Here is a 21,418-nt window from a genome sequence, read left to right as displayed (position 1 = left end):
AGAAAATTGTTTCCACAAGAGACGTCCTACTCACTCATAAAAAAGGAAGCCCTCCTGGTGAAATGGGCTGTGGATGCGCCGAGCTATTATCTGTAGGGGAACTCCTTCAAACTGGTGACCATGCTTTCGTATGTTGGCTGAACATCATGAAAGACAACCCATGGCACATGAGATGGTATGTCTTGCTACAGCCCTATAGCTCTGAAATCCTTCACTGGGCTCGGAAAAACATTAAGAAGGCCAATTTCTTTTCAGGGAGGGAGAGAGAGGATTTGCCTGATAAAGCCCCACAGCAGAACATCAGGGGGAGGCTGTGTGATAGAGTATATGAATCCCTTACTTGTTGCTAGGCGAGACCCCCAACACTCAGCTGTGACCAGTAGGCAGGAGCCTCCTGCCACGTCCCCCAATGACACAACAAGAAGAAATGACAATAATACAATGACCAATTCTAGTTTGACTGCCTATATGCATATAACAATCTTTATTGAGAAAAGTTAAAATTACTCAGACCAGAATAAACTGTGCACTGCAGATATGAAGTAGAGACTTTTTAAAAACACAGCCTTGATTGTGAGCTCATAAATAGAATATTATATATAAATTGGTTAAAAGAAATTGAATGACAATGCTATTCCCCATCTTAGAAAAGTCAACATATAAAACTTGAAATAACAGTGAACACTAGAAAAAGAGTAGCAGAAAAAGTTCTCTCCACTTTCCTTGTGGACTTCCAAGATTAAATTGATTGCTCTTGGGAGGGTTGTCTTAGGAGTGAGAGGGGAAGTTTAACATTGCTAAGTTTCACAGTAGAGATTCTCTGATTTGTGATCCATTCCAGTTTTCATTTCCTCTTCAGCTGGCTGGCTTTGTTATCTTTGCCATCACAAGAGCAGCAATGCAGAACTGCTACAATGACACCATCAGCTGGATGCAGGCAACACTATTGTCACATTTTTGTATTCCAGCTTTTCCAGTTACTTGCTTAGTTCCTGCTTCAAGAAAGCGTCTTACCACTGGCTAGAATTAAAACATACCAGCTACTTCTGTAGCACAGGTCTTCTCTATATGCAATCTCTGACGTTATCCACTAGCAAGGACAGTGAACAATAACGGGCACCTTTACTGGGTTGTGCAGTCAGGTGCTTTATCTTTTTCTGATGCTCCAAACCAGTGCTTAAAGCGATCTTCTATGCACTCTGTTCCTGCAGGTCGCATGTCTAAAGTAAGAGAGAAAATAGAAAGACTTGTAACTTTCCCAGTTTAGCACATGCTAGAGTACAATTGTTTTGTCTTGCCTAAACTTTTAGAAGGTGTTCAAAAGACTGAGCGAGACTACATGATCCAACCGCTACCTTTAAATCCTAGCCTAGACAAGGTGCTTCTGTGATCTTAGCAGTTGGGCTGGGACATGGAATTGTGTGGATCTCAGACATTGGGAGATTTGCTGGCAGAAGCGGTAGCAACAAGTTAGATCATACTTATTGAACAGTGGTGACAATGTCAAAACTTGCTCCAGCAACCTGGTGTTTCACCACACTGCTGGGGAGTATTGATGGTTTTTCAAATAGCTAATAGTGGCTGCAATGGTGCTGTTAAGATGTAATGCAGGCCACCAGTAAAGGCTTCCCCCATAAAAGGTGGCTCGGAGGAGAAGAGCAGAGAAGCCATTATTTGCAGGCCAAGGTTTGTGGAGATAGGCAGGAAAGAAAAAGAGCAAAGCAGGGTAGGGGGAATGGGAAAGGAGACATTGCCCAGGCTGCCATCTTTGCAACTGGAGATGGAGAGACTAGTGGCTTGGGTGCAAAACTTGCTCTTGAAACTAAATGTTAGGCAAATTAAGAAATGTGCTTAAATGCTGCCTCTAGAGTCATGTGGGTGAAACTAACTCATAGCTCTCTGCATTGGTGGAGGCCCAATGCTGGAGAATTCTTTTGGGCTGGCCAAAAGACAAGAATGCCATTTTGTGCAAAGTTTTGAGGTTTTGGCACCTGGTTTTGTTCTAGATTGGGATGAAATACAGACCTTTTAAAACTTCTGGCAAAAAATAAGAGAGCCACCTACCCTAGAGTAGCCAATATTCCAGTTGTTAGGGAACTACCTATGATATGGGAAATTGAGGTTCTTCTATTTCAACAAACTAGCAGTTTACAACAAAGAACTGTTTAATCCAAAAAAATCCCAACCAGGTCTAGAATTCACCCCTTCCAAACTAAAATTACATAAATGAAATAATGTAAATAAAAATACTACCCCCCACCCCCGAACCCAATATATCTACTGTAAAATTGCACAATATGTCATTTGTCCATCCTTACTACTAATCACTAAGTTCAGTTTATTCTGCAATAAAAGCTAGCCTGACCTTTCGAATACTCACTCAGTTGAGGTATTCAAGCCCACAAGTACATATGAATTAACTGTAGTGCGTACCTACACTAGATCTTTCACAGGTCTGGCTAGCCAACCCTTTAACACTCTACTGAACAGGTGTTCCTAACAGAAACAGTATTGCATTACGCACCCGTAAGTGTGCCTAAGCTTGAATTATCAAAGAAATTTGGACAAGTCAGAGGCAGGGTGTTTGGTGAATCCAGAGGCAGAATTTCTCGTGAAGAAACTTCCTTGGAGGGAGAAGGCATTTGCTCTTTAACTGAACAAGGTGTGGTATTTCTTGGAGACCTCTGTATCTTCTCCCGAGTAGTGTCTCTACAGGATTCTGCTCTCATTTTTAGTGCTCTCTCTTTCCATTTGGTTAGTTCTTCTTTCAGCTGAAGCTCATTGCTTAAAAGGAGAAAATGATAAAAATGTAAACTACTGGAAGCATGACAATGTAAGTTCCCTCACAGAGCCATATCAACGTGTCTTGATCCTGACTTCAGGGGACAATCTCTAGAATCAAAGCAGTTAAGTCTCCATACCCATTCAACTTTCTGCTGCAAAACTGCTGAACAGACAACCAATTAATGCCAACTCATGTGAGCAAGTTTATATTAAGAAGGGAAGCCAGCTCCTTCCCTAAGGTTTAAGGAAAAGACTGAACGATAAAATGTCACCACTGGTGGTGTCCAGATTCAAACCGCTGGTGTGTGAAAGGCAGGGCTGGCTCCAGGGTTTTTGCCACCCCAAGCAGCAAAACGGAAAAAACAAACAAAAAAAATTGCAATCTGCAGCTCTACCGCTGCCATTTCAGTCTTCGGTGGTAATTCAGCGGCTGGTCCTTTACCTTGAATTGCCGCCGAAGACATGGATGTGCCAACCCTCACCATTGGCTGCCCCAAGCAGCTGCTTGCTGGGCTGGTGCCTGGAGCCGGCCCTGGTGAAAGGTACAAGTCCCCAGCCACAAAGAGAAAAGATAGTTCATCAAACAAATGGATCTTTCAAAAGTTCTCATTTCTAGGATTCTCCCCAGAAATATGAACTCTTACCACATTAGATTATAAATCAAACAGCAAGTATAGTAATGTATGCAGTTAAAATCAGTAACAACATTCTAGACTCTCATGATCAGCTTTTTAAAAACTCACCTTACTAGAAGGTCATTGTTTTTCTTCAACTGCAGGTTTTCTTTCTGTAATTTAGCTTGTTCAGATTTTAAAATGAGCATGTGTGTGCTCTGCACAATCCCACTGCCACCACCACAAGTCAGGGGTATATGTGATTCCTGAGGAACATCTTTTTCTGATATTACTGGGGGAAAAATTATTTGAATATATATTAGAAGCTATTATTTGCTATATCTTGGACAATACAAAAATCAAGTAAAGTTGACCTTCATAAAGTAAATAAAGTAGCATTTTATGAGTAGAAAATTATATTAAAATTCCCTTTTGGGATTAAGTGTTCACTGTACAGGTTACAAATACCGTTACAACAGCTTCAACCTTTCTATACAGGAATTCTCACAGACAGCCAATTACCTAGTATAAAATTCAAATGGTTCTCTAGTAAATCAGATGATCTAATATATTTAACTGACAAATCCAGAATACAATATTATATCAGTTATGGTTAGAAGAGATAACTGTAATATCTAGCTCATAGACTTATTCAGTAGCAGATCTTAAAGCACTTTACAAAAAGAGGAAAGAATTGTTATTCCCCTTTTACAGGTGGGGACGTTGAAGCCTAGAGAGAGGAAGCGATTTGCTCAAAGTAACCCAGTGAACAGAACCAGAAACATAACCCAGTCTTTCAAGTCACAGCCCAGTGCTCTATCTACTAGGTACCACTGTCTCACATCTTGATATAATGAGGATTCCCTTTTGCTTCCAGTTTTGCAAAAGCTATACAAACTTGCCACGAACTGTTTACCACTCTGTCCAGGAGTGTTTGATGAAAGTGTGGGGCCAATTACAGAAATAGCCAGACACGTCCTTCAGATATAACAAGCAAAAAAAAAAAATTAAAGATCTGCACTTTCATACCTCGTCACTGCTGCAGTCACACACGGCAGAACTCTAAGCACTAAATTACTGTGATTTCCAGAGTTAGCTCTTCACACCTCACTTATTTTCTTACACCACCTCACCTACCATATGTCCCAAAGAAAGTCCTGTCCCTCCTTTAACCAACTGTGGACCATAGACTAACATTTTCCTATCTAGTGCTCTATGTACAACCAACAGCCTCAATTCTGTTTTGTTTATATAGGTATTGTGAAAAAAATCCCTTGTATGTATTTTTTATTTACCAGTAACATCTTGTTCTTGCTGTGCTCTTCTCAGTTCTTCTTTTAATTTTCTTAACTGTTCCTCTTTGTGTTCTGCAAGAGCTTTCGTAGTAGCAATTCTGCATAAGGAAAAAGAGGAAGCCACTATTTTAGCAGTTTGCCATTGTGTAATTCTGCAACATTTTGCAGTTTTAATTTGTCTGTTCTTCTCCAAATGAGAAATCAAACAGCAAGAGGATCCAAATATACTGATAAAATAGCAAAACATATCAGAGCTAAGAAACTAGAACTCTTCGCCACGGAAGCACAAAATATTTAATTTACACAGCTCTTCACCCCTTATGACAAAATGGCTCTCTAGTTTTTGAATAGATTAAAGACACTCAGAGCTCTCTTCAAAACCATGCTTGAGCACCAAGTATCCAATAAGGTTTGTATTTTCAGTGCAGTTTCTACCTCTTCCTGGGAGATATCTGAAGTGTTTTGGTAGGATGTTTGAAACAACCTGTATAAAAAACTACTTTTAAACATCAGATCTTATGCTTTCCAAAAAATGAACTGAGAAATTACAGGATGCATAGTACAGTAAAAAACAAACTTACTCCTGTTCAAAAATTCTGGATTGTTTCATTCTTTCCATGTCAGCTTTCACCAACTGAGTTTTGAGATGATCAATTTCTTCTTTATATAACGTGGCACCTTTATCTAATTTTGCCTAATATGTTGGGTGGAAGAAAAGAGGAGATCTAGTGATAAGAAAGTTAGATCTCTTTAAGTTAATTAGGGATATTTAAATACCATCTTGCAGAGGCAATACTCTTCTTCTAATGATATAACTTTACTCCTGAGGGCATTTTGTGCCAAAAAATTAAATTCAGCACACAATATTTTAAAATTATGCAAATCTTATTTGTCAAATAAATGTGAAGGCTCCAGCATGGCATTGGGGAGCACAGGCCACTGGCTGCACAGAGGTGGGAGATCACTGTGCAGCTCTCCCTGGGATGCAGCGGTGAGGCTGCACCCAACCCTGACACAGTGCAAGGACAGGGCCTACCCCAGAAACTCCCCAGGGTCCTGCCCCTCCATGCCAGGTGCATCAGGTCTGGGCAGGCAGGCTCACGAAGACAGGATCCAAGTGTGGAGGGATCCAGATATGGGCTGAGAGGGTTCTGTGTGGGGCAATTTGGGCGCAGGTGGCTCAGTAGGGTTCTGGGTGTGGAAAGGATCAGGATGCACAGGGGCTTGTTGGAGGGTTCTGGGTGCAATGGTAATGGGACTCTTCAAGGGGGTCCAAGTGAAGGTGGTTAGGGCTCAGATGGGGGGGAGGGGTCTGGGTGTGAGAGGGACAGAGCTCAGCAAGGGAATTTGAGTGTGGGTGGCTTGTCGGGGTGGTCCAGGTGCAGGGGGAGCGGGGCTCCTCAGAGGAGGTTCTGAGTGCGAGGTGTGGGGGGAAAGGAGGCTCCGCAGGAAGGTCTAGGTATGAGGGGGTCTGGATGATAGGGGATGGGCGGATGAGGGAGCAGCTGCCTCCCACTGTAGCTGAGGAGCAATGAGTGCAGGAAGCAGGAGTGGAGAGAGAGTTTGCAGAACTTCCTGCAGCCAGGGAAGAAATCTGGGGTGCTGTGCAGGGGAAGTCCCATCTTCCCCAGCCCATCCTAGCTGCTGAGCCCGGCACAGGGTAGGAGCCACCAGCTAGGTCTTCTCCAGTCTGCTTCCTGCCCCACAGTGATTTACCTCTTTGCTGACTGCCCTGACACCTGAAACATACTGCTGGGGAGGGTTGCATGACTGCTCTTGTGGCTTCCATTTGCTTCCCATCAGAAAGTCATTTTTCTGTGGAGAAGCAAATAAATCTGTGGGGGACATAAATTCTGTACACACGCTGTGGCATAAAATTCCCCATAGAGTATAACTTGGGTTCCAAGCTTGCTCACTCGCTGTTGCACCAAGAAGGTCTGAAGATACAGGCTAAACCATAGGAAAAGAATGCATCACTTCCATACCATATAGTGCAGCAGATCGGCTTCCACATGTTGGCCTTCAAGAACCTTCTCAGATTTCCTTCCAGCTCTCAAGTGGAAAATAGGAGTGACAATTTGCTTAAACAACTGAAGTTTTACAATGAAACATACCTTCAAATTCTGTTTCTCTGTTAACGCATTTCTAAGACACTTCTCTGTCTCATTTAATTTAGCCTGAAGTTGGTTAAGTTCACTTGCAGCAGCTTTCATTTTAATCTCTGTTTGTAACATGACTATTCTCTCTTCCTTCTCCTTGACATTTTTTCTTGCTTCATTTACTGCATTTTCCAGCTTTTGGATTGTTGTTTTCATAATCTTGAGAAAAACATCCAGTTATTAGAAGTTATCCTAGCAATTACAACTACATTTGGCAGGCTTCTCAGCTGTATTAGAGGCCAAGGAAATAAAATGTCATCTCATTTTGCAGTCTCCAGGGCTGTCACCATGACATTTTTCCAGATATTCCCGCGTGCTCAAAACTTTAGAAAACAAGTGCATCTGACAACTGATTATAAGCTATCAGCTACCCAATTGTCCCACAGTCATTTAAGATTCTTGCAGATGTACCAGATATCTTCATTTCTTCACTATAGTCAAGTACCTAGTCATTTCTCCTAAAGTGTATGAACTGATGGATCACCCATGTGATTATCTAGTTTCCCAGTTCAGTCTTGATCCAATAGGACCTTTCTGAATTATTCTTTGAAATAAAGGACATTTAATTCTTTAATTTTGGTTCCGAGTTCTGTGCCAATCCCTAGTCTAACACACACAGACTGTATGACCACATGTAGCCTTACAGCCTTGGCACTGTTAGGCATAATATTTTAAATATAGTTAAAACATATTTGAAATGCTCTCAGTTGGTTCATATTCATATACACTATTGTAAATCTAACCTGTAGCCACAGCGTCAGCTCTTCACATTCTAAATAAGACTGCTTTAATTTATTTTTGGATAATGAAACAGCTACAAAAAAGTTAAGTGTAGTCTGGGCCAGTGGCATCTATAGCACAGTTTTATATTAATTATCTAGTCTCTTATTTTCTTAGTTTTTTTTTTTTTTAAACTCAGTTTAAAGTACCCTGTGAAATTTCTCTGCCTCGTTTCCAGGTGGTTTTGCATGTCTGCTGATTTTAATTGATTAACATATCAGATTAGATACCTTTATATCTTGTTCTGAGGCTTTTAATTGGTTACAAAGTCTATAGTTTTCTTCTTCTAGTGCAAGATTAGCAACACCACAAGGTGCCAGCTGTTCCTTAATTGTCTTCAGTTGCTCAAGTAACTCCTCAGTTTTCCCTTTTCTTTGTTTCAGTTCAATTTCTGACTCCTTGCAATAGTTGGCAGTTCTGGTATCCATCTCTGATGAAGTCTGAAGGAGCGTCTGCAAAATTAAATAGGCCATGCATGTAATTGTAAAACTATTAGCTTTTAGAAGCCAGGCATGAATAAAATACCGTCAAGATATATGCTAAGAAACCAACTCAAATATTTAACTTGTCAGAGTATACACATCCACTTGTATGGAAATGGCAAAATAATTATGCAGGAAACCGATTCTTTGAAAAGCAGTTAAATGTATGCATTTAGAATATATTAGTTTATAATATACAAGATGGGAGCCAGTCCTGAAGACCTTCCTGAGGTACAAATTGGACTTCCAGATTCAGATGATTCTCTTCAAGAACCTTAAAAAGTTGAGGTGGCGGGGAAGAAAAGACGGTTACTTACCTTTGTAACTGTTGTTCTTCGAGATGTGTTGCTCATATCCATTCCAGTTAGGTGTGTGCGCCGCGCGTGCACATTCGTCGGAAAACTTTTACCCTAGCAACTCGGTGGGCCGGCAGGTCGCCCCCTAGAGTGGCGCCATCATGGCGCTTGATATATATCCCTGCCGGCCCACCCGCTCCTCAGTTCCTTCTTGCCGGCTACTCCGACAGTGGGGAAGGAGGGCGGGTGTGGAATGGATATGAGCAACACATCTCGAAGAACAACAGTTACAAAGGTAAGTAACCGTCTTTTCTTCTTCGAGTGATTGCTCATATCCATTCCAGTTAGGTGAATCCCAAGCCTTACGTAGGCGGTGGGGTCGGAGTGAAATGTGGCAGAATGAAAACTGCTGAGCCAGAGGCTACAGCATCTCTTGACTGTTGAACCAGGGCATACTGCGAAGCAAAGGTATGGACCGAGGACCAATGGAGCTGCGCGACAGATCTCGTGGGTAGGAACACGAGCCAGCAAGGTGGCAGATGAAGCCTGAGCCCTGGTAGAATGCACGGTGATGTGGCTTGGGGAAATATGAGCCAAATCATAACAAGTTCGGAAGTCTGCCATCACCCGAGATGTGATCCTCTGAGAGGAAAACAAGCAAGCCCTCCCTTTGGCCCGCTACCGTGACAGAGCTGGGGCACCTTACGAAATGGTTCTGGCAGCGCAATATAAATGCGAGCACTCCACAGATGTCCAAGGAGTGCAATGGTTGTGCCCATTGCGTTGAGCTGTGGGTAACATGAAAGGCCGAAACCACCTTAGGGAGGAAAGCCGGGTGCGGTCATAACTGCACCTTGTCTTTGTGAAACCTAGTGTACGGCAGAACCCTCGTAAGAGCTCTGAGCTCGGAGACCCGTCTGGCCGATGTAACAGCTACGAGGAAAGTTTGTCGTCCAAGACGGGTATATCAGAGGGCCAGTCGTGAACGGCTCGACTGGGGGAGACATAAGTCTGATTAAAACTAGGTTGAGGTCCAAGGTTGGGGCTGGCGGCGCACCCGAGGGTGCAAGCTCTCCAAGCCCTTGAGGGATCTCGAACCCATAGAGTGTGAGAACACGGAACGTCCACCTTAGCCTGGCTGGAAGGTAGAGATGGTTGCTGAGTGTATCCTCAGCGATGATACCGCCAGGACCTGCCGCTGAAGGCCAGAGGTAGGTCAAATAGAGGGGGTCGAGACCTCAGCAGGAGCAAGATCGAGCGTATTGCAGCTGTAGAAGAAACGCTTCCACCTGGCCCGGTACGTTGACCAGGTGGAAGGCTTCCTGTCACCCCAGCGCAGTTACGCAGCGGCCACACCGTGAGGCGAAGAGGCTGCAGGTCCGAGTGACGAAGCCTGTTGTTGCCCTGAGTGATGAGGTCTGGGTGGGGTGGCAGGGTAATTGGGTCTGTTATTGACAGGCCGAGCAACGTGGTATATCAGTGCTGCCTGGACCACTCTGGAGTGATCATGATGATGCGCGCTCTGCCCCTGCGGAGTTTGAGCAGGACCTAATGAACCAGTGGGAACAGTGGGAAGGCATAATGGAGTTGGCCTTTCCACGGCATCAGGAATGCGTCCAAGACCGATCCTGAGGAGAGACCTTGGAAGGAGCAGAACATCTGGCATTTTCTGCTCTCTCGGTGAGCGAACAGGTCTATGTGAGGAAACATCTCCGCTTCTGGACAGCAGAACGCCTCACATGGGGCAGAGTGATCACTCGTAAGACAGGAAAGACCTGCTGAGTCAAAGCGCCAAGACGTTCCGAACGCCTGGGAGAAAGGACGTCACCAGCTCCATCGAGTAGGCCATGCAAAAGTCCCGGAAATGGATGGCCTCCTGACAAAAAGTGGGGGGGGGGGGGGGGGGACCATGTCCCTCCCTGGATACTTATGAAGCACAAGGCCGCTGTGTTGGCTGTAAACACCTAGATACAACGGCCTCGCAGCTGCCGCTGGAACCCCTGGTACTCCAGGCGGACTACTCTCATTTTTGGGGCATTGACGTGGAATGCCAGCTCCCGAGAAGACCAAAGGCCTTAAGCTCGGAGGTGACCGTGAGCACTTGAGCAGAGAGATGACGCCTCCGTCGTCAGGGGCAGTGAGGGCTGGGGCGGAGGAAACCGCCTCCCTGCCCACACCAGGGAGGGAGTTAGCCACCACTCTAGGGAGCCTAAGGTGCTCGAGGGAACGGTGACTACCATGACCATTGGCTCCCTGTCCGGGTGGTACGCCGAGGTGAGTCGGACTTGGAGAGGACGGAGGCGGAGCTTGGCATGTTTGGTTACCAACTTGCGGGCAACCATGGACCCAGGAGACTGAGACAAGTACGAGCCGAGGTCGTTGGGAAAGCCTGCAGACCTCAGATGATTGTTGCCATCGCCTAAAACCGCAGTTGTGATAAGTAGGCTCCGGCTAGGTAGGAGACCAAGATTGCTCCTAGGAAGTCCAACCTCTGCGTGGGAACCAGAGTGGATTGCTCTATAGTAATCATCAGGCCTCGACCTGTGAATAAGACCGTGACGATGCCCACGCGCTGAGTGGTTTGTGTCTCAGAGTCTCCTCGGATAAGCGAATCGTCCAGATACGGAAAAACGCATATCCGACATCAGCGAAGGTAGGCGGCGACTATGGCCGTAAACCAGAAGTACTGACAGTCAGCTAGAAAGCGGAGGTATCTCCTGTGCGGAGGGAAGATGGCGTAGCGAAAGTACGCGTCCTTCATATCCAGGGCGGCATAGTAGCCCCCAGGAGGCAAGGATGGAATAATGGTTCCCAGGGATACCGTGCAGAACTCCAACCTTATCCTAAACCGGTTGAGTCCGTGCAGGACTAGGAAGGTCTGAGACCTGCATTCGAGTGGGGAACTAGGGCATAACGGGAGTAAAACCCCTTGCCCCTTTCGTCCGTCGGCGTCTGCACCTCTTGTACGAGGAATTGCTCGTGAGAGGGGTCCCTGAACGGGGACAGGGCTGGAACAAATTAGAGGTGGTATCTATGCTCCACCGTGCGCAGGATCCAGCGATCTGAAATTAACTAGGGCCACGCCAGGAGAAAGCGGGATTGGGATCCCGGTCTGTGACTGGTACACCGCCCTCAGGCGCACCTTGGAAGGTTCGTCTTTGGTCCCAGTGGTAATTGCAAGGGACCTTGACCTGGGCTCTTTAGGGGTCCTGACGTTCGTCTGCGACCGCCTTGGCCTCGCCGTTTGCCAAAGTCCTGTCTCTGGCTAGGCACAGAGTATGGCGGGTGGGGGCAGAAAGGCCTGCGTTTGGTCACTGGCATATGCATGCTGAGAGAGCGCATTAGGACCCTATTGTCCATTAGGCTTGGCAGCCTGGGGCTGTCTTTCCCGCGAAAGGCCTTTACCACAAAGGGTAAATCCTGAATGGCATACTGCAGCTCCGGCCGGAGGTTTAAAACCTGGAGCCATGAGATGCACCTCATGGCGACACCAAAGGCCAGAGTCCTGGCTGCAGAGTCTGCTGCATCCAACGAGGCCTGGAGGGATGCTCTGGGTACCTTTTTCTTTTCCCCCGTCCTCCAAGACGGGAGCGAGCATAAGATCTGTGCATGTGGGATGACACGCATGCGTGTCCGGATGGCCATGGAGGTACTAAAAGAAGGCACAGGCAGAGTCTCTGACTCTATCGGACCTTGCCCAACCGCTTGATCATCGCTCGGCGCCCAAGGTGGAGGGGTAAGTGAAAGTCCCGCTCCTTTTTGTTCTCTGCTTAAAAGCCTTGTAAATGGGGTACTTAGCTGTCAAGTGAATCCCTGAGGCACTTCAAACAGGAGTCGTGTGGATCTCCCTTCGGCATCGGCTTCTGGCAGGCCGAGCCCATTTTAAAACCCGGTGAGCCGTGCATGGGCTCCGGCACCGGGTTCATGGAAGGGGCTACTTCCTGAACCCCGCTAACAATTATCAATCTAACTATGTTAGTAGAGAAAAAACGTATAACTATACAAATATATATATAAAAGAATTATAACTGTATAACTATATACGAGAACTACGAGTAGCTAGGGAAGTGGAGGTCAGCTAAGCCGCGCTCCACTGTTCCAACGACCGACACGGGCGGTAAGAAGGAACTGAGGAGCGGGTGGGCCGGCAGGGATATATATCAAGCGCCATGATGGCGCCACTCTAGGGGGCGACCTGCCGGCCCACCGAGTTGCTAGGGTAAAAGTTTTCCGACGAATGTGCACGCGCGGCGCACACACCTAACTGGAATGGATATGAGCAATCACTCGAAGAAGAACCAGAAGTTCCTGTCCCTAAACTTTTACTCCCACTAACATAGTTTGAGTTTTTTAGGGTAGCAAAAGGTATGGGAAAGAGAAAACATTGAACAAAGTTTTACCAGATTATTGTATCAAGTCTTGAAGTAGTGTTGGAGAAACAAGAAAGCAGTATCTTAGGTGAAGAGTTTGAAGAAACAGAAGTGACTGGATCAAGCCCCTAAAGCTGTGCAAGCAAAGACACACATATGCACATTGGTCATGCATGATGTCAACAGGCAGTTTTTCCCTGAATTTCCAGTGGGCTTTGGGTCAGGCCCTTAAAGGAGCCAAGATTTTGCCTCCCCTTAACCACATGACCTGTAAACTATCTTTTTCCTGTAAAATGCCTATAAATAGATTGCACGTAATATGAATTATTACATGTACCTAAACTGTCTTAAATCTCTGGAAATTTTAAGTCTCAGCCATATTAAACCATGACATTTAATACAGAATGCATATTTCTAAGTGAAACTGTCATCGTTTTAGTTTAAGTTTGGTTTTGATGGAATAGTTTTACGTGCAAATTCTTTGTCGTTTGGCTCCTATACAGAGTATAGTGTTACACTGGACTGCAACTTATAGAAGAGGGGTGGCCAACCTGAACCAGAGAAGGAGCCAGAATTTACCAATGTACATTGCCAAAGAGCCACAGTACTACGTCAGCAGCCCCCACATCAGCTCTCCCCTTCCCCCAGCACCTTCTGCCCACCGGCAGCCCCATCGATCTGTGCCTCCCCCTCCCACCCTGCACCGCCTGATCAGCTGTTTCGTGGCTTGCAGGAGGCTCGAGGAGGAAGAAGGGGGAAGAGCAAGGGCACAGCAGGCTCAGGAAAGGGGGCAGGAAGGTGTGGAGTGGGGCCAGGGCCTGTGACAGAGCCAGAAGTTGAGCAGTGAGCATCCCCTGGCACCTTTGGAAGTTGGCACCTGTAGCTTCAACCCTGGTGTTGGTGCCTATACAGGGGGCCGCATATTAACTTCTGAATAGCCACACGTGGCTCCAGAGCCACAGGCTGGCCACCCCGTTATAGAACATCTTTTCATGCCATTTAAGTTTAAGACACAAAGTCGGTTACAGTTTCAGATAGAAATCATCATGGTCTGACAAAAGTCTTGAGCAGACTAGCTCCAACAGAGAACTGGTAGTATCGCTGCTGTAAGCTCCATTTAGGAACTATAGTGCATAGCTATGGAAACATCTCTGGTACGTAGAGGTGCCTGGGCTTAAGGAACAACACGTGCTCTGAGCACTGACTGTTACAGACTTTTTTAAAAATACCCTTTCCCACTCCAATTAGAGTAAAAAGCACAGAAACTGAGAGAAGAAAGTTCATAGGAGGCAGGGGAGAAAATTTTCTGAATGAAAAATCTTTAGGGCTCCATCTGGCCTGAAGGTCAAAATGGACCAAGAACTTGCAGAGGCACCACGCTTAGATGTGTGAAAAAAGCCAAAAGGAAGAAACGATAACCCTGTAAAACTTCTAAGCAGAGCTTCACTTTACAGCTTAGTACAATATGAAGATACTACTGGAAATTAGATGCTTTGCCTATGAACAATATACGAATACTTGTTAACACAAGAATACTCACAGAAAAAAAATACAGTTTATAGATTTCAGAGCTATGTTAAAAGACAAGTTGGAATGATGTACTGTTATAGCAGGAACTTTTACCTTGACTTTAGGTGTCCAGAATTTAATCACTTGTAAAAGTCTCTCATTGTCTTGCTTTATTCCATCTTTAAATTTTTCTACATCACAATGATTTCCTGAACATGTTTCCAAAAACTGCAGTGCTTCTTTTCTAGCACTCTCTTCCTGTTGCAACTCAGCCTCTATGCTGAGAAGCCCAGTTTCTATTTCTGACATGTCTCTGAGAATGTGCTGCATAAAAAAAAAAAAACCAAAACAAAACAAAAAAACCCATGCGATTTACCAGTTTGATTGCACTACACTAGTTTTCAGCAACTGAATGGCTCAAATAACTTTACTTGCAATATTGTTATAGTAATTTTTAAAAAAAATTATTAGTAAACACTATATTTGCTGTCCAACATTGTAATGTTATATATGGAATATTTCTTAGCTTCTAGCTACCCTATATTTGAAGTATAGATTCAAAGTTTTTTTTACATTCGACCCCCTTTGTTAATAGAATAAAGAAAACCCTTAACTTAATGGCACACGTGCAGTTAAATGGTATATATATTTAAAATAATCAAGCAAGATATTTTTACAAATGGAGTTGCAGGTGCTTTACAAGACCAACATATAGAGATCCCCAGGCTGAATATCTTGCATATAATAAGCTCACGTAGTGTGTCACTTCAGAATTAAATTTGCAATTTATTTATGATCAGATCAGTAAATTAAGATAAAACAGATTAATTATATTTAAAAGTGAAGGTTAGTGTCAATTATTTTCCTATAGCTTACTACAGTACGAGTCACCTGCAAATAAAAGCAACTCCACAGTGAAGTAGGACATCCATGTTGTGATATTTCCCAAAATATAAATATTGACATCTATTTCAGTCAAATCAATATATTGAGTGCTACCTCGATGTGGAGGTCCAACCTCTGCTGCAATTCATGGATGTTTAACTCTTGGTAGGCTGTTTCATCCTGTTTTAAACAAGTTTTCTTGAGACACCGAATCTGAGACAGTAGCTCCTCCTGTTTTCTCTTCTCATCAAGCAAATCCATTTCATGGTTGTTAATGGTAGTATAGTATTCTGCCTTCTTCTGGCAAACACGACTGAACAGAAACTGTTGAATATGAAAAGGTCATAATTAAAGGATACCTTGCATCTGGATAAGATTCTAGACAGCTGTGTAGCACTTCATGCATATGCAAAATTTTTAAAAGCAATGTCTAGTAAAAGGCCTAGTAAAAAACCCTCATCTCAATTATTTCCACATTATGTTTGTAAAGAATATATTTTTCATAGCTCTCAAAAAGCTCAGAAGGTTAAGGGCATTTGGACTAGACTGACTGAGATACTAAACTAGTGGTGGGAACATATATTACATACCTTGCAATCAAACCAAGAGCAGAATTTAGACCCAGGCAAATTAAAATGCCTTGTTTTCAGAGGAGTTACTCTAGATTCACACCAATGTAATCAAGTGAAAATCTGATGTATTAATTTTATGACATCTAGTATGGCCATAATCTGCCAGGTTTAAAGTATTGTTTAAATGGCTGAAACTATTATGTACACACAAAAGTGCCCCCAAAGTAAATAAACGAAGGAAGACTATAAAAGGAAAAAAGGACCAACAATTATTATGAACAGTTAACAAGAACTTAAACATGTGACTCCAAAGAAAACAAAACCTTGACTAGACCTGAGAATGTACAGCTGTCACTTTTTGTAAATGTTTGTTAGCTAAGAAATTAAACAAAATGTTCCATAGAGTCATCTCATAACTTCACATCAGCTTTTGCATTTTTGAACTACTGTCACCAGTAACAGAAAATTGCCTGGAATCACTACTATAAAGACCCAGAAGAGAATGAACATGTTAAACTACATTTACTGTACCTATTTACATGATAGAACCTGATCTACTCAGATGGTAGACCTCCTTTCCTTCCCCCATTCCTCTTCATTTTAAGTGATTAAGAATTAAACCAGTCAATCACTCAACTGCAAGATGAGTGAGGGTTGCAAGTATCCAGAAACTTTAAGCTACCCAATAAAATTCTCAAATCAACACCTGCCATGGGACAAGGCTATGCTATGAAAGCAACCTGTATTTTGAAGAGGTTTATATAATTATTCACAACTCTACTTCTGGAGCATCTAGCATACAGAGCAAGTTTTCTTTGACCAGTTACAACTTTTTAAAGAAATGTTAAGGATATTAGACTATTCAAAGTAGTTGAACTATATTCAGAGTTTAAGGCCAATTCTATGGTCCTTAATTGGCCCCATTATATAGGACTTACGCAGCAATTATATATCAGTTTACATTGCACACACTATATATGTTCTGCAATAACTGCATACAGCAGGACAGGGCAGGTTCAGCTCAACACCATCCCTACATATTAGTTAGGGATTTCTTCACAACCAGAGTGCTCCATGAGCACTTGCGTTACTATACTGGCTATAATGTAAAAGCAGAGCTACATGAAGCCCTCCACACAACCTGTTTGAAATCTGTACCTTAAGTTTGTTCAACAAGCTCTGAAGATGACTGCTTATTTTCTCATTTTCAGTTTGAAGCCTTTTAACTTGTTTAGCCTGTTCAGGTGAAAGGTGAGTCAGCATCCCAGCTATTACTGCTTTCTGACTGCTGAGTTCACTTTTCAGATTTAGAGACACTGTAGTGAGACACTCATATTTCTTTTCCATCATTAGGAATTTCTCCAGAAGCCCCTGAGATAAGGAGAAATGGAATCAGCCACAATAAAGAATAAACCATCCTTGAAGAATATTTTACAAAGTGATCAATGATTGGATGAAGTTTTAACAGCCCATGAGACTCCAGGTGTTCTCTAGGGAATTTATTGGTCTTATAATATTAAGAGAACAATCACTACTCAACACAGAAGGAAATGGGATGCAAATTAGGTCAGACAGTACAAAAGCAGAGAGTTTGGTAATTCTTTAAAAGAGCCAGAGCCCCAGACAAATTATATGCTTTCAAATGAGCTCAAGTTGTTTCCATGACTTAGACTCAAGGAACTTCATACCTCTGCTTGCCCGCCCCCTCCCCCAGCAGGACACTGAACATTTCAAGAAAGTGCACTGAATCAAAGTTTACTAACTGCTATTGTCCCCTTCCTTGTCTCTGGCTACAATAAATTACATTTAAACAAGATGTTAGATTCCCCAATATGTCAATCCCCCAGAGAAAACATAGGAATTGCCATATTAGACCATTACGCTCTGTCTAACATGGCTAGTACAAGAAACCCTAAAGCAGGCAGTTATGAAATAACTTGCACATATGGAAGTTTCTTCCTAATCCCTATTAGTTAGATGTTGTGTTATGTCATAAAGCATGAAGGATATTTCTCTTTCAAATCTTTAAAACAAAAATCTTTACTACTTTAACACTGGATGTTTGCACTAACCACACAAACATCCAACCCTCTGACTACTAATGAACTCCTGGCCCCAATGACATTTTGTGGAAATGAACTGCACAGACTAATTATATGTAGTGTTAATTTTACCAAAAAAGGGATTGTATGTATATCAATACTGATATCAGATATCCAGTGTTGTAATAGTTGAAAAATTATCAACATTCTAGAAAGGGTACAAAAAAGTCTTCAGGACACGGATGCTAGGAAGAAGCTTCTCCTGTTGGTCAGGTTATTCAATAACTACCTACTGCAAGCTCTCTTATCCTTTCCTCAAAACAGCTGGAGACTGTCAGTTAGGTTCCTGGACTAGCTAGACCAGTGGTTCTCAAACTTTTGTACTGGTGACCCCTGTCACATAGCAAGCCCCTGAGTGTGACCTCCCTAACAAATTAAAAACACTTTTAATATATTTAACACCATTATAAATGCTGAAGGCAAAGCAGGATTTGGAATGGAGGCTGATAGCTCACAACCCTCATGTAATAACCTTGCAACCCCTGAGCTAGGCCAATGGTCTAACCCAGTATGGCAATTCCTATTTTCCTCATCAGTTATACATTGATTGTATTTCAATTTCATTGAATGTTCCCTTGTTCTTGTATTATGAAAAAGGATAAACAGAAGTACCCAAGTTTACTTTATTTATATAATTTGTTATTCTCTTGCTCTCTCTGGACCATCACACTTTCATTCTCACTCTCTTAGAATTACAGAATATCAGGGTTGGAAGGGACTTCAGGAGGTCATCTAGTCCAACCCCCAGCTCAAAGCAGGACCAATCCCCAGCTAAAATCATATGGAACTTTTTCCATTCCTCATTCTCATCACCTGTTTAGGCTCTTGTCTCTATTGTATCTTTTTGAGAGATGGGGTGACCAAAAAATGAACATGAAGTATTCCAATGAGAGTTTGTATCGGTGATTTATGTGATATATACTGAAAATTTTAGAACACATCATTCTGTTCCTTACAGAACCTAAAATTATGTTAATGTGCAGCAACAGCCAAAAAAGGAGACATCTTCATTGAGCAGTCTACAATTTTGCACAGGTGCAAATTAACTGACATCTAGGAAAAACATCACGAATGCATGAGTAGTTCATATTATTCCTTCCAATGTGCACCATCTTGCATGCACATATTTAAATTTTTGAACATTATCTATGTCAGATACATGTTTTACATAAGCCAGTTCTATGGTAGTTTAAGGAATCGTACGAGTGCTACTGCTAAAACCAAACCATCTGACACATGGTTGGCCAGCAGGTGGGATTGTTGAGCTGCGTTAAGAAGGACACTGGAAGGAACAGCAATCAGCAACATGACAGCATCTTCACTAGAACTCAACTGTTTCAAGCAAGGTCAGGTACCAATAGCATGTGGGTGTTTGAAACATGGTGTAAATTGGAGAAACCCTTTACATCTCTCTAGCGTAGTTCAGATTAACCCTGCACACAGTTGCAGCAGAATCAGGGAAGTACAAAGGTAAGCTGTAAGCCACTTAAGCCTTGCATCTTCGCACTCCTGATCTATGCAGATCAGCAACACCCCAGATCTGTCCAAGGTTTTGTACAAATGCTCCTCTCACTAGCAAGGTTTTACAGAGATTAGAAGATTCTTCTGTTTTGAAAGGAGAAACGCTTCGTTAAATACAGCTTTTTAAATAAAGCTATGAGTTTTACAAAACATCAAAGTAAGAGTGCTTGTATATATCAACTTTTCAGTAAAAACATTATGAAACGGTTTTGTTCCCATAATTAAGATCAGACATTTTAACTGCAAAGTTCAATTCAAGAGTCTCTCACATTAACGGCAGACAAGCTGTTACCACCTTGTCCCCAGATGATTTGTGAGTTTTTAACCACTTCATTTTAGGACATATGTACCCCACCTCTATATTTTTGTAAGGCTAAAAACCCTGCTAAAAAGGACAATTTAAAATCACTTAGGATAAACTGGTTACTAACCTTTCTGTAATGGTTCAAAATGTGTTGCATATGTCCACCCCAACATAGCTGTGTGCACACCCTAAGCACAATTGCCAAAATATTTTCCCTTAGTGGTATCAGTTAGCTTCAGCACCTTCTGGTGCTGTGCACACACAGTGCTGGTATAAAAGGCCCTGCCAACCTGCTCCCCTTCAATTTCTTCTTACTGACTGCCTCCGGTAAGAGGGGATGGAGGGTCATTTTGGAATGGACGTGTGCAACACATCTTGAACAATCAGTTACAGAAAGTTTATTAACAGGTTCCCCCCACAAAGTGCTTGCACATATCCATCCCAATGAAGGTGACTCCCAAGCAATTGTACAGGAGGTGAGTTCGGAGTTCAAGGACAGACTGACTGCACGGCCAGAGCCGGCTTCTTCTCTAGCCTGCTGGGTGATGGCATAATGTGTTCTGTCCAGGTATAAAGCTTAATGCTCATCTGAGGTCCAGGTGTGCAATGCTGCTTCCTGTTGGTTGCTGTGAGGCTTTGGAAAGAAACAAGGTAGGTGAACGGGTTGATTAAGATGGAAAAAGGATGGTACTTTGGGCATGGCGGAACTTGTCTTTATGAAAAATTGTGTATGAAGGGTATGCCATAAGGGTTCCAATTTCGCTGATCTCTTGGGCAGAGGTGCAACAAGAAGTGCTATTTTATAGCAAAGTGAACACAGGAGCATGTTGCCATTGGTTCAAATGGAGGTCTAATAAGAAAACGTAGGACGAGGCCGCGGTTGGTGCCCTGTGGCAGGGAACCACCAATGGTTCAAAAACGGCCATTACGTAGGTGCTGGTCCCCATGACCCAGTGGCCAAATGTTTGGAGCCACCCCTGTACTTGGGGCTGCAGTCTCATAGGAATGGCCTGGGGAGCAGCGCGGGCGGCTGTGGTAATGGAGGGGAGTAAGATCCCACTTCCGAGTCTGATGAAGAGGATGAACTGCAGTGTAGAGACCAAGGCAGTGCCATTCCCTTTAATGCTGGCAATTAACGTTGAAGGGAAGATCTTGATGAGGCTGCCAACAGGAGTTTTCCTCTAGATGGCAGCCATAGTTCCGAGTGAAATCCTGGCAACAACTCTTTGCCACTCAGTGTCACCAGCGGTGCCAAATCCTGACAATCCGGGGATGCCAGTACCAGTAGGGAAAGTAGGTCCCTGGCTGCTGCAAATGCCTCTGGAGTCAAAGGCACTGTAAACTGGCCAGAATGCTGTCTGTCTGGAGGAGGTGGCTCCTGTGCTGGTGTCAGTGGGGTTTGCAGTGGCACTGGAGCTGAAGGCACCTGATGTTGCAGTGCCATGGAGAACGAGTGGCCAGACGTGGGTCTGGCTCTCTCCTGGTCCCCATCTGCTCACCTTCGGCACCAGCAATCAGCTCTTCTCTTGGTGCTTACAGTGCTGCTTCTTAGGCACCAAAGAAGATCCGTGCAGAGATTCCTGACCCATGCCAAGTCAAAGTATGGCTCTGAGGAATGTCTTAAGGTTGCCCCCATGAGGAGGACCTTCAGTTTTGCTTCTTGGTCCTTTTAGGTGCGGAGCTTGAAGTTTCTGCAGATTTGGCAACAGTCTTTCCTCTCAGATTCCCCCAAGCACTTGAGACAA

The 21,418-nt window shown here is 43.6% G+C and overlaps 1 protein-coding gene across 1 annotated transcript in view; it reads right to left on the bottom strand.

Annotated features, from left to right (window-relative positions):
* Positions 1–458: 458 nt before the first annotated feature.
* Positions 459–21,418, bottom strand: part of CENPE (centromere protein E) — an 83,808-nt gene continuing 62,848 nt past the window's right edge. The window contains exons 37-46 of the mRNA XM_050944554.1: positions 16,905–17,117; positions 15,289–15,498; positions 14,404–14,613; positions 7,863–8,084; positions 6,808–7,011; positions 5,275–5,387; positions 4,694–4,791; positions 3,528–3,690; positions 2,525–2,784; positions 459–1,220 (exon numbers count right to left, since the gene is read on the bottom strand). Coding sequence (XP_050800511.1) covers positions 1,123–1,220; positions 2,525–2,784; positions 3,528–3,690; positions 4,694–4,791; positions 5,275–5,387; positions 6,808–7,011; positions 7,863–8,084; positions 14,404–14,613; positions 15,289–15,498; positions 16,905–17,117 — 1,791 coding nt within the window. The 3' untranslated portion in view covers positions 459–1,122. The remainder of the gene's footprint in view (positions 1,221–2,524; positions 2,785–3,527; positions 3,691–4,693; positions 4,792–5,274; positions 5,388–6,807; positions 7,012–7,862; positions 8,085–14,403; positions 14,614–15,288; positions 15,499–16,904; positions 17,118–21,418) is intronic.

The sequence above is a fragment of the Gopherus flavomarginatus genome, chromosome 3 (genome assembly GCF_025201925.1).
Source record: "Gopherus flavomarginatus isolate rGopFla2 chromosome 3, rGopFla2.mat.asm, whole genome shotgun sequence".
NCBI lineage: Eukaryota > Metazoa > Chordata > Testudines > Testudinidae > Gopherus > Gopherus flavomarginatus.
Note: the sequence above shows the minus strand (reverse complement) of the source record. Positions and strands in the feature narration are given on the sequence as shown.